This window comes from Mya arenaria, chromosome 14, assembly GCF_026914265.1.
Source record: "Mya arenaria isolate MELC-2E11 chromosome 14, ASM2691426v1".
Taxonomy (NCBI): domain Eukaryota; kingdom Metazoa; phylum Mollusca; class Bivalvia; order Myida; family Myidae; genus Mya; species Mya arenaria.
Genome location: NC_069135.1, coordinates 41,914,434 through 41,928,256, shown reverse-complemented (window position 1 = coordinate 41,928,256; position 13,823 = coordinate 41,914,434). Strand labels below are relative to the sequence as shown.

The 13,823-nt window shown below is 37.3% G+C and overlaps 1 protein-coding gene across 1 annotated transcript; it reads left to right on the top strand.

Annotated features, from left to right (window-relative positions):
• The first annotated feature begins 6,394 nt into the window (after window positions 1-6,394).
• On the top strand, window positions 6,395-13,725 carry LOC128216147 (MAM and LDL-receptor class A domain-containing protein 1-like). Its single transcript, XM_052922728.1, has 9 exons — window positions 6,395-6,601; window positions 6,860-7,081; window positions 8,604-8,742; window positions 9,058-9,228; window positions 9,417-9,601; window positions 11,446-11,556; window positions 11,913-12,048; window positions 12,880-13,077; window positions 13,450-13,725. Exons 1-9 carry the CDS (start codon window positions 6,395-6,397, stop codon window positions 13,695-13,697), a joined length of 1,617 nt encoding a protein of 538 aa, XP_052778688.1. The 3' UTR covers window positions 13,698-13,725.
• The last annotated feature ends 98 nt before the right edge of the window (window positions 13,726-13,823 follow it).

Here is a 13,823-nt window from a genome sequence, read left to right as displayed (position 1 = left end):
TTCCAGAGTTTTTTAAAATGATGTAGAAATAATCTGTATGATTATCAGAATAAACCATTTTTCATTTATCAAAGTCCATTTTCAGTATGTATTTTGGCTTATTGAAATAAGCGACTTAAGCCTGTTAGGCTTAAGAAGTTTCGAGAAATTGGGGCCAGCTTCGTTCGAGAAATCGGCCCCAGTAAAATATTGCATCTAACCATACAGTGTCAAAGGCCATTTTTTTGTCGATCATAGCGACATATACTTTGTTGTGGAGCTCTATATTGTGATAGATGGATTCTTACAAATTAAAAGACGCAGTTATTGCCCCTGTATTCTTTTGGTATGCGTTTTGCTGTCGGTTTGGAAATTCAATGTTGGTTTCTTTTACCCATTTTGTAATAACGTCATGTAAGACTGTTCCACAGTTCACTGACATATAAGATTATTTGCATGATTATTTTCTTGTAAAGGTTTATAGAAACTAAAGGGTTAAGAGCGTAAGGATGTTAACCTTGTGCGGACATATCGAAAAAACGCATTTTTTTGCTTTTTGGCAGCGTTCCTCAATGCGAGTTTTGCACTTTAAGTATGAGTTTTGTCTCATCCCAAGATGGTTTGCGCTGTTTGCCTGAACTTATCTCCGTATAACATGCCAATGGGCGGTACATTTCGCTTCTTGGCAAACACTTAGACAAGAGACTTCATAACGTTTATAGCTACCTTCCATTCGGTGCAGTAGTGATACATTATGTCCAGCATGCGTTGAAGACTCAAGGGAGATAACTCAATTAAGGATATGTCGTCAACAAATGTCGGATTACTGCCCTTGGTAGAGAGCACTGAGCATCTATTGTTGTTGTTTTTTCAAGTATTTGGAGTAGTTCATTTAGATAAGCGAGGTAAAAAAAACGTTGATAAGACCCCACATTGCCTTACAGATTTCATAATGTTTATCTCTTCAGACATGTCACCGTTTAGTCTTATAACACACTTCAAGTCTTTATACGAAGATAATAGTATACGCAGAAGTTTGCCTCTAATACCGAGTCGACCAAGTTTCAGGAAGAGTCCTTGGTGCTATGCCGAATCGAAGGCTGCTTTCTGGTCCAGCATGCCGACGTATACGTTGCTATTCCTTTCAAATTGGTGATATACGTTCTCTTGTTGGTTCAAGGCTACTGTTGCAGCTTAGTTTCTTCAGGAAGCCCTGTTGTTGAAGCGATGGAAATTTTGTCTGCGTGAGTTATTTAAGAAATGAATTGCGGGGTTGATGTCATTATTGGGGTATGAACGCAATTGGCTGGTCTAAGTGTGTGGAGTCCGAAGGATTCCACGCGTACTATGACCAGCCTAATTGCGTTCATATCCCCGATAATGACATCAACCCCGCAATTCATTCATTATATTTACACCAATAGGTCATTCTTTTGTTCAAGGAACGTTATAAAAATACTTAAGTTCATTTCGGATTACCTTTCAGTAATCCTTTCTTACACATTCTGTAAATAGGACGACCCGACTGTTACCGGAAACATTTTTTTTCAAATGACGTCACAATAACGCGGGAAAAGATCAACCACTTGAAATCACTTTTAAACGAAAAATTGAAACACTTTTGGCAACAAAACGTTTAAAATATAATAACTTAGCACTTTCTAAAATGTATATTGTTATGCGATCAATTGCGATCCGAACATATCCGAAGATGTTGCGTTCATCGATTGATGAACGCAATTGCCGAAAGTCAGTGCATTTAAGGAATGGATTTTGAGGTGTAAATATAAGTAATTGTCTAGTCTATTTCGAACAATTTTTTCGAACAGTTTGTCGAAGGACGGCATACGAGATACTGGTCTGTAGCTATTCGGATCTGTTCTCGATTATCCTTTGCCCTTATATAGTGGAATCAATATGCTCGCTTTCCAGCGTTCTGGGCATACTACGCTGAAGAGTATGTTGTTAAATAGTGCCGTTAGTATATATGTTAGGGCGTCGCCTCCGTGTATCACGTTCTCATCCAGTATATGATCTATACCCGGGCTTTTTCTTGTTTTCAATAGTTTTATCGCCTTTTTGACCTCTTCTTGGGTAAAGTTTTCTGTCAAATGGTTGGGACTTCTATTGGACCTGCAGGATTTAGGTGATTTTTTAACTCGTCGAGTTTATTGGAATCTCTGCATGACTGAATTTCAACGGCTTTAAAGCCATTTTGAATGTAGCCTTAAAACCTTTTGATTACATTTTCATTCGAATACAATGTATTGTCATTATATATTATATATTTCCAACCAATATTTTCTATGTTCGGGAATTTAAGTTGCCATTTAATTTCTGTTGATGGATAAATATTTTTTTTTATTGTATCGAATATAGAAATTTCTTTATCTTGTCTGTATTTTTGGGCATGGTTTGACTGATATTTTCGTTTATAGATGAATTTGGATACAGTTAAATAGAATCGTGCTTTATTGCTTCAAACTGGAAAACCCATTTACCCTGAAATCTTATATGTGATCAAATAAGTATATGCCTTTTTGATACAATTCCTAAAAAATATAATGTTGCCGTTTTGTTTATCACCTTATTAATCCAAATTATTGTTTTACTTACGTTTGTTTTCGACAACCAAGACTTGGGTAAATCATCAAGGAAAAAAAAATCATTGGTACATAATGTTGTTACGCCAAACCAAAATTACTTTTCATTTCATAGCAGCAGTTATTTTTATACAGTGTGATTTCCAGAGAAAGTGATAGCCATTTCGCTATTAAAAATTCAAAGCTTCAATTTCTCGAACAATCGTATGTCCCTTATAATGGGACTAAGCTAAGCTCACCATTCTTGTTTCGGTATAAAATGCGTAATATCCTCATTTCGAAAAGTTTTGAGACCTTTATAGGAAATTCATAATCTTTTTAATCATCACGATCACATATCTTTTACTTTACAAAATCAAGTTCATGTAAATAATATTGCAAACATTAAAAAGTAAGTTAATGTAATCAACTGGGCCATATTAAACATATCTAACCTGGCTCTTGGTCAACAGCAGCTGATGGTGAGTAAGATCAGCCGTGAGGTTCTGTTTCTCCATCATCAGTAATGAGTTCTGTGCCGCCTTGCCTGATAGCTGTTGTTGGGTGATGTTCAGTGTCTGTGCTAGCTTGTTGAAGTTTGACTGTAGGGTGTTCATGTTTGTGTTCAAGGTGGCAACGTCATTGTTAAGAGCGTCTATGTCCTTGCAGGAGCAGCTCTGAAAGTCAAAGTGTCGAATTTAGCTTTAATGGATGTAAATGATTTACTGTCAGAAATACACACTCCAACTTGTTGAAATTCCATAACGCTTTAAATGAAAACACCCAAGTTTTACTATAGTCACTCAAAGAAGAAACAAAAAGGAATTTAAGTTATATCTTAGTTGTATTTCGATTTGATTAATATTAGCGGTTTTCATAAACATGTAGTTAATATTTATAACATGCACAGTCGATTTGGAAATCATTTGGAAAACCTGAAATCCAGTCGTGGAGCCACTACCACTGCCTGTCGCACTTGTATCCGTGGTCGCCCTCGATGACACTGAGTCGCATTGACCCGAATGTCCGAGCTTAACATTGTACACACACTGTCCGTTGAAAAAGCTACAACCCGGGTCAAGCGTCTGCGATGTCACCCTGGATATCCATACTGTTACGATCAACACGAGAAGTCCCCGCATTGTAAAGGACTTTGTTCTTAATACGTGTAACGGACAATTTGTTTTATGTCGTTATCTCACAAATGTCCTAATGTTCTGAAATTTATATAATGGCCAACGTCACCACACGAACTAGTAACTGATAAGAAATAAAACAAAATACTCTGTTAAGTCAGCATATATTTGGTTACGGATCTAAAAAGAGCCGATGTTTTGTTGCTCTTTGACTGATAACAGTGTTCATTGTCTTTAATATCTGCATGAAAATTTATGTATACACTTGACAGAAATGTTGCGATGTGTACCAAGGTTATGTCTATCTGCATCTCGAATTCCGTTGCTCGGTTTGTCATAGTGTGTGTACGAAATTTATACAGGTCTAAGTTCTTCTCAAATAAAATTATGGAATATACCTCTCTAAATTTCCAAATTATGTCAAGATAATCTTAATCGGGAAAATTGGTGTCTTAGTTTTATATTATCAATAGAATCTAAATATTTCTCGTTCTTAAATTCACATTTTAACATTCAATAATACTCCATTTTGGGCTAATAAAACATATCATGGTTCTTTGTTTGCATAAAACAGATATGGGAATCTAACCAGCTCACTCAAACCAGCTGCAATTTGAGTCAGGGGCGAATTAACACGAGCAAAACCTCAAGGATGAGATTCTTCTGGAATTAACTAAATTGCGGAAAAGTTGATATTTTCTAAAAATGCGATAACCACCATAAACCAAAGACTCCTACCCCGCCAACAGGGAGACAGAAATTGGGTTATTTCCAAAGAAAGTGGAACAGAAAGAAACTACGCGAAAGTAGTTAAAAACCCACAAGGGAAAACAAACAGTGATACGTCAGTTACTAAACATGACAGTAAAACGAAGGAGGTAACAATGTAAATTTCTCTTGACAGGAAAGAGCCATACAATGTGGCCTACGTATCTGAGCAGAATAAAACGAAACAACTTCCAGTCGAAGTTTCATCCACCCCGAACAGACAAAATGCCGTATCTATACCAGAAGGAAATACGACAGACATCGAATCAGCAGCAAACACATCGGAACAGTATACTCACCATGCCAATCAACCTCAAAATGAAAATTGTAAAATTGCGCATGCGACGCAGATACACGTAGACGATTCTTCGCCCAAACTCCAAAATGAACGTTTTGTGTCAGCGAAAAGGCGTCGAAATGTAGAGTACTACATTGACAACATTGACTCAGACGTATCTGAATCAGACATGTTAACTACTTCCGCGTAATTTCTTCCTGTTCCACTTTCTTTGGAAATAACCGAATTTCTGTCTCCCTGTTGGCGGTGTAGGAGTCTTTGGTTTATGGTGGTTATCGGGACTCCTAATATATTTGTTTCGTTCTGTCACTTCTTTATATCAGAGTCGGCCTTAGTCACCCGCAGTCTAGCTAATATGCTTCTAACTGTAGGATTCATTAGTCGGTAGTTTGACGACAAGTTAGTTCATTTTGTACAGTTTTAAATAAGCATGAACTGTTTGAAAATTCGGCCTGTAGATTTACTTTCATTGCCTGGCACAGTCGGTTTTTGAATAGCGTCTGTATCCACGCCCGAGTCAAGTACGATAGTGTCATTGGTAGACGTGCTGGCAAAAACCTCTTGGATATCTCTAGTCAGTTCGCCGGAAATGAACTGATTTAGAGTGTAACAATCGGACGCAAATTTAACTTCTTTAGTGGCTTGGGATGAATAACGTCTGTTTACCAGCCGCGTCCGCGGACAATCTTTAACATTCCTAGCTCTGTCTGCTAGACGATGGCGATATTTGTCTATCCGGTGGTGATAGTGATGACAGAGCCTCAGGATATCTCGCGCACGTAGTCATCTCTCATATTTTTGGTTACAATCTTGTCATCAGTATTTTCCATAAATGCATTCTTTAGTAAGTAGATAAAAGTTAATCACTCTAAACTTATGTAGTTTATACCTGTGAATATATTGATTTTGAATAAGAGTGTCACTTTAAGCATTTTTAAAAAATATCAACTTTTCCGCAATTTAGTTAATTCCAGAAGAATCTCATCCTTAGAGTTTTGCTCGTGTTAATTCACCCCTGATTCCAAATGCAGCTGGTTTGAGTGAGCTGGTTAGATTCCCATATCTGTTTTATGCAAACAAAGAACCATGATATGTTTTATCAGCCCAAAATGGAGTATTATTAAATGTTAAAATGTAAATTTAAGAACGAGAAATATTTAGATTCTATTGATAATATAAAACTAAGACACCAATTTTCCCGATTAAGATTATCTTGACATAATTTGGAAATTTAGAGAGGTATATTCCATAATTTTATTTGAGAAGAACTTAGACCTGTATAAATTACGTACACACACTATGACAAACCGAGCAACGGAATTCGAGATGCAGATAGACATAACCTTGGTACACATCGCAACATTTCTGTCAAGTGTATACATAAATTTTCATGCAGATATTAAAGACAATGAACACTGTTATCAGTCAAAGAGCAACAAAACATTGGCTCTTTTTAGATCCGTAACCAAATATATGCTGACTTAACAGAGTATTTTTTTTTATTTCTTATCAGTTTCTAGTTCGAGTGGTGACGTTGGCCATTATATAAATTTCAGAACATTAGGACATTTGTGAGATAACGACATAAAACAAGTTGTCCGTTACACGTATAAGGAAAAAAGTCCTTTACAATGCGGGGACTTCTCGTGTTGATCGTAACAGCATGGATATCCAGGGTGACATCGCAGACGCTTGACCCGGGTTGTAGCTTTTTCAACGGACAGTGTGTGTACAATGTTAAGCTCGGACATTCGAGTCAATGCGACTCAGTGTCATCGAGGGCGACCACGGATACAAGTGCGACAGGCAGTGGTAGTGGCTCCACGACTGGATTTCAGGTTTTCCAAATGATTTCCAAATCGACTGTGCATGTTATAAATATTAACTACATGTTTATGAAAACCGCTAATATTAATCAAATCGAAATACAACTAAGATATAACTTAAATTCCTTTTTGTTTCTTCTTTGAGTGACTATAGTAAAACTTGGGTGTTTTCATTTAAAGCGTTATGGAATTTCAACAAGTTGGAGTGTGTATTTCTGACAGTAAATCATTTACATCCATTAAAGCTAAATTCGACACTTTGACTTTCAGAGCTGCTCCTGCAAGGACATAGACGCTCTTAACAATGACGTTGCCACCTTGAACACAAACATGAACACCCTACAGTCAAACTTCAACAAGCTAGCACAGACACTGAACACCACCCAACAACAGCTATCAGGCATGGAGACTCAGTACTCTGTTCTGATGATGGAGAAACAAAACCTCACGGCTGATCTTACTCACCATCAGCTGCTGTTGACCAAGAGCCAGGTTAGATATGTTTAATATGGCCCAGTTGATTACATTAACTTACTTTTTAATGTTTGCAATATTATTTACATGAACTTGATTTTGTAAAGTAAAAGATATGCGATCGTGATGATTAAAAAGATTATAAATTTCCTATAAAGGTCTCAAAACTTTTCAAAATGAGGATATTACGCATTTTATACTGAAACAAGAATAGTGAGCTTAGCTTAGTCCCATTATAAGGGACATACGATTGTTCGAGAAATTGAAGCTTTGAAATTTTAATAGCGAAATGGCTATCACTTTCTCTGGAAAACGCACAGTATTAAATAACTGCTGCTATGAAATGAAAAGTATTTTTGGTTTGGCGTAACAACATTATGTACCAATGATATTTTTTCCTTGATGATTTACCCAAGTCTTGGTTGTCGAAAACAAACGTAAGTAAAACAATAATTTGGATAAATAAGGTGATAAAACAAAACGGCAACATTATATTTTTTAAGAATTGTATCAAAAAAACATACACATTTTTGATCACATATAAGATTTCAGGGTAAATGGGTTTTCCAGTTTGAAGCAATAAAGCACGATTCTATTTAACTGTATCCAAATTCATCTATAAACGAAAATTAAATCCGAAAGTAACAGTCAAACCATTCCCCAAAATACAGGCCAAATAAAGAAATTACTATATTCGATACAATAAAAAATATTTATCCATCAACAGAAATTAAATGGCAACTAAAATTCCCGCCCATAGAAAATATTGGTTGGAAATATATAATACTATTTACATAAGCCCAAACGATACATCGCTACAAAGCTTTCTATACAAATTATAGCTAACAATAATACACACAAATACATATTTGCTCAAATGTAAAATTAAACTTCGAACTTTTGTAACATAAATATCGAAACAATTGCTCACCTATTTTGGGATTGTCCGAAAGTATAACCACTATGGCAGGCCTTAAATGACTGTATTAAACAACGATCCATAAATATCGTTATTACAAAAGAAATAGCATTTTTTTCGGTATTACAAAAAGGATAGAAATGATTGCCACATCCTAAAATGGAATGAATTGAAATAATAGTTTTAAAATGGCTGCACTATTCGATTGTATACAGAACCAAAGCGCATATCAATAATATAACAGGATACTTTTTCTTAACCATTTAGTAAAATCATAAATAAAAAAGGGAACATAAAAATGGTTGTGGTTGACTTGCAGCGCTCTGTCTCTTGATCAGTGTGCATGTCAACATGATCTTTGTTATATTCATGCTGATGGGCTTTTCCATGTAGGGTCAATTGATTAAGTTTTAACTTTCTTAAAAAAAAAGGAAAATAATAATTTAGGTCTTTTTTTCTTTTCTTCAATGCATCCCTACAATAGAATTCACTTTTGGCATGAGACCAGTCCGGAACGATATGTTTCAATGGCTGAATCCTTATCTTGTATCTATTACAATCAAACATCGGGGTATTGGGGGATGGAATAAAATTGGTGTTAATTATTATTTCAACGATCAGGTCGAGTTGGCGAACATGGTTTCCTCAATGACGATAGAGACGGACAGACTTAGGACTGAATTGCTGTCCACTAGCGATAAACTGACCATTTGTCAGACGCAACTTAATCTCCTAGATTCACAGACGACCAACACACCAGGTAAACACGCCTCAGATAAATTAACAAGTTGGCGATTAAACCGGTTTTCGCCCCCCCCCCACACACACACACAACCCAATGTCACATGTAGGCTGCAAACTGGTATAGAATATACATATTACAGCATTATATAATCAATCTTGTTGGCACACGCGAGAGTGTGGTCCTGTGCTGTGGGTGTTCCCGGAGGAAGTCCACTTGTCCCACTTGGTGTTCACAAACTAACAACACAGTTTGGAATGATTAGAACAAACTGAAAAAGCGTGACACCCTTGTACAGTACGTCATTTTGAATGAAAGCTTTTTTTGTTTCAGTTTTGTATGGGGATTATGTGAGTCACTACTGTGGGTTTGAGGACTTACACAACTGCAACTACACGTTGGACACGTGCACAAGCAGTGAGGTAGAATGTTGGCACAGAGGCACGGGAAAGCAGGATGTGTACTCCGGACCTGTCGAAGACCATACATACGGCTCCCCAAATGGTATTCATTTCAAACGGCATTTGGTGTTGAATTCTTATCTATCTATTGATTGTCAGCTTAAGGTAGATACTCATTAGCAATCAAGAATGAAGAATTCGCATTTCTATCTGCATTGAAATTTACATGTTATAATCGTGATTGAGAAGTTTCAAGAAATCTGAATAATAAAATGTCCCTTCATTTCCAAGGACACTACATGTACATCGACCCCACCCTGAAACCCTTCCATGCGTCATCTTCACCCTCACCCGACGTGACCCCGAGAAAAGCGCGAATGACGTCACCGGAACTTCCTGCAGCTAACGAGTATTGTGTTCGATTCTGGTACACAATGAATGGTGCAAATATCGGAACGCTTAATGTTTATGCGCAGGTGAATTGTGAAAATAAAAGATGTGAACAGGCCCAAATATCTCGAATGATCTTAAGCATAACAGTGGCCAGATTACTAATTTTAACTTGATTTATAAAACAAAATGTTTGTGAAGAAATAAACCATAAATCGCGATCATCATACAGATATTTTGCTTTAAAAGTCTCAAAACTCTTCAAATTGAGAATATTACACAAAAAAAAAATATAACAAAAAAGAGTTTTGCTAAATCCTGTTATTAGGGACATAAGATGTTTCCAGAAATAAGAGCCGGGGAGACAATAGTGTTGCTTAACATCATCCTTAATTAATTCTTAATGAAAATGTTGTGGTGAATATGACATTGTGTTTTAGCCATGAAAATGGTGTCCGTATATAAATAATAATAATAATAATAATAATAATAATAATAATAATTAATTAATTAATTAATTAATTAATTAATTAATTGTAGTGCTTTAACGTGAAAGTTTTATCACTAAGTTCAAAATGAATCCCAGTTTAGTGTAATGAGGCATAAATCATGAAGATTCTTTAAAGTAATGAAGGTCCCTAGGCTTAACTACGTGATCCATTCAACGGTCATTTTTTTTTTAAACTAGAGCTGTCACAGGAGTGACGAATACCCCCAAATGCCGCCTGGACACAGGAATGGCAAACCATTCTATTGAAAAGAGGCCATAACTCCAAGGTTACTGCCAAAAAAATGTTCAAATCTGTCAAGCCTTTCATGAGTTATCGTCCGGAAACCATTTTTCTATTTTTAGTAACAGTGACCTTGACCCCACCAGCCCCAATATCGACATTGATCTGTATCTTCTGATGTTTCACCTGTGTACCAAATATTGTTTAAATCCGTTTAGCCTTTCATGAGTTATCGTCCGGAAACCGTTTTTCTTTTTTTAGTAACAGTAACCTTGACCTTGGCCCCACCAGCCCCAAAATCGAACTTGACCTGTATCTTTTGATGTTACACCTGTGTACCAAAAATTGTTCAAATCTGTCAAGCCTTTCACGAGTTTTCGTCCGGAAACCGTTTTTCTATTTTTAGTAACAGTGACCTTGACCTTGGCCCCACCAGCCCCAATATCGAACTTGACCTGTATCTTCTGATGTTACACCTGTGTACCAATTTTTTTGTAAATCTGTCAAGCCTTTCATGAGTTATCGTCCGGAAACAATGAAATTCGACCGACAGACCGACAGACCGACCGACCGACCAACCGACCGACCGACAAGCTCACTAACTTGATCTGTATCTTCTGATGTTAAACCTGTGTACCAAAAATTGTTCAAATCCGTCTAGCCTTTCATGAGTTATCGTCCGGAAACCGTTTTTCTATTTTTAGTAACAGTGACCTTGACCTTGGCCCCACCAGCCCCAATATCGAACCTGAGCTGTATCTTCTGATGTTTCACCTGTGTACCAATTTTTTTTCAAATCTGTCAAGCCTTTCAAGAGTTATCGTCCGGAAACCGTTTTTCTATTTTTAGTAACAGTGACCTTGACCTTGGCCCCACCAGCCCCAATATCGAACTTGACCTGTATCTTCTGATGTTACACCGGTGTACCAAATTTTTTTCAAATCTGTCTAGCCTTTCATGAGTTATCGTCCGGAAACCATGAAAACCGACAGACCGACCGACAGACAGACCGACCGACAGAACGACCGACAAGCTCACTCCTATATACCCCCTCAAACTTCGATTGTGGGGGTATAACTAATCAATCGAAATGTTCATCATGCTGTATGCCATTTTATGCATATTCTGTTTTGGATGTCATGATTTCGGTAAAATTATGTCTCTATTACAATCTCGTTTGTTATTGTTGTTTTGCACAGGTCGGTGGCGGCGACGGATACCCAGTATACACGATGACCGGAAATGAAGACGAATATTGGCATATGGCCCAAATTTCCCTGGACTCCGAGTATACTGCACAGCCTATTAGGGTAAGATAAATATGGCCAGTTTGAATTGTGAAAATATCGACACTAAATGTGAAAAATAAATAAACATTAAAACAATTGTAATTACAAATTGGCTAGGAATATTGTAGAGTGTTGTTTCTATTGTAAAACAGGCCTATAGAAAGAAATTTACGACAGTCTTTTACCAACACTATGGAGGGAAAATTATGTAAAGCATCATAATGTGTATTTTATTGCATGTTTATAATCATCTCCATCATTGCAATATCAACAAAGAACCACCGCTGCTACAACACCCATCGAAGTCATTCTCATCCACTAATTTAATATGTACACACAACTAAAAAGTGATTTCATAATTCACATTCACCATTCAGATCGTGTTTGAGGGGACCACAAGTTCCTACTACACACTCACACCGTTATATCCCTATCCTTCACGCCAAGACAACTATGATACACTTGGTTTCATCTCCTTCGACGATGTGTACATCTACAACACCTCATGCTCAGGTTCGTTTCTACCTCCATTAATCAGATCGTGTTTGAGGGGACCACCAGTTCCATGTAAGATGAGTCACGCGCAACAACGCGCTACTTCTTATTTTCTTTTCTTGTATGGTTTATGAAAAGTATATTATGCCATTTCAATAAAGCGCAATTAAAAATATAAGAATGCGAGACTTTTAATTAAGATTGAACATAAATAATCGTAAAAATGTGATTTGTAACGGAACTATTTGACGCCAATAGTGATTTAAAATCACTGTGCTTTATGACATCAGTTTACAACGTCGCACGCGCTTTTATTGTTTATTTTATTATTATAAAAGTGCGCTTTCTACGTCATTTTTCCACAAATGGATATGTAAGACAAAAAAACAATCATGTTTTTCCGGTTCGGATCGAAAAATCCAACCTTCGGGCTAGCTGCGTGGCCGGTAACTCGGCAAGCCTCGGTCGTTACCGGCTTACGCGTGTTTCCTCGGGTCGGATTTTACTATCCGTACCGGAAACACATGATACATACTTATAATACACTCTTGGATCCATTACCTATGCCCCCTCCCAAGCTTACACCTTTAAATTGTCCAAGTGAACTTTTACAATTATGCACACAGGTTTATAGGAACCTGGAAAGTACAATGAATATTTATATGGTTGAATACATCTTTAAATGTCGTCCTCTATGCACAAGGGAAGTACGATATTGGGGTTTTCGATCAGATTGTTGAAAACATTTCAATAATGTCAATAATTAAAATTCTACAAAACAATACCGGTGGTCAGATATTGTAAGCCTTGCCCGTAACAAACGATCAAAATTGTAAAAATATATTCCAGCAATCCCCGACTGTCCAGCGGGATCCAGAAAGTTAGTCCAAGGAAACGTAACCTCTTGCTATTCCTTCCACATCACGCCTCGCTCCTGGTACGAGGCAGTTGACGAATGTAAGTCAGAAGCATCCAACGGTCACCTCGTCGGCATCAACTCGGAACTTGAGCAGCAGTTCCTCGTAGATGCCATGCAGACAAATGCCGGTAAAATTGTACATTAAATGTTAATTGAAATGACTTGCTTATCTCTCAGTCAAGTTCATATCAGTATCGGCCATCTCCCGCAAACCTTTGATAATAGACGAACATGTGCCGATTGTCTATTCCATAATCTAGTGATATTGTATCTGTGTAGAACCCTCTTGCTTACCTACCACTTTACTTGACTGTCTAAAGACAGTTGTATCTACTCGGTCATCTCCGGTAACATTGATTGGTCTATTCCGTAAAAACGCCGAACGTGTTCGAGTTAGGCTTGCGACTTATTCAGTAAACGAATCGTCAATAACCGACAAACTTTCGCTTCTTTTTTTTGTCCAGTATTGAAACTAAACACAATCCTTTATTCTTTAACAGCTTACACAACCGCTGGCCAACACGGATGGTACACCAGTGGAAATGACGAACGGACGGAGGCCAGCTTCATGTGGACAGATACCGGCTACCCCTACAGTCTCAACTACACAGACTGGCATGCCGGGCAGCCGAACAATGTTGGTAACGCCCAGGACTGCCTGCTTCTACAGTATCAGAGTAGCGATTACGAATGGGGAGATGTCGACTGTGCAGACAAGCATCCTTTTATTTGTGAAATGCATGTCTGAGAGTGGTATTATAAAACTTGCAAAACAGCTTTGTTGCTCTTGTTTGTTGGTTGATTTTACATTCTGCTCTTCCAATATACCAATCAGTAAAAAAATACTCAGACTTATAGTCATAAATGCCAAAAA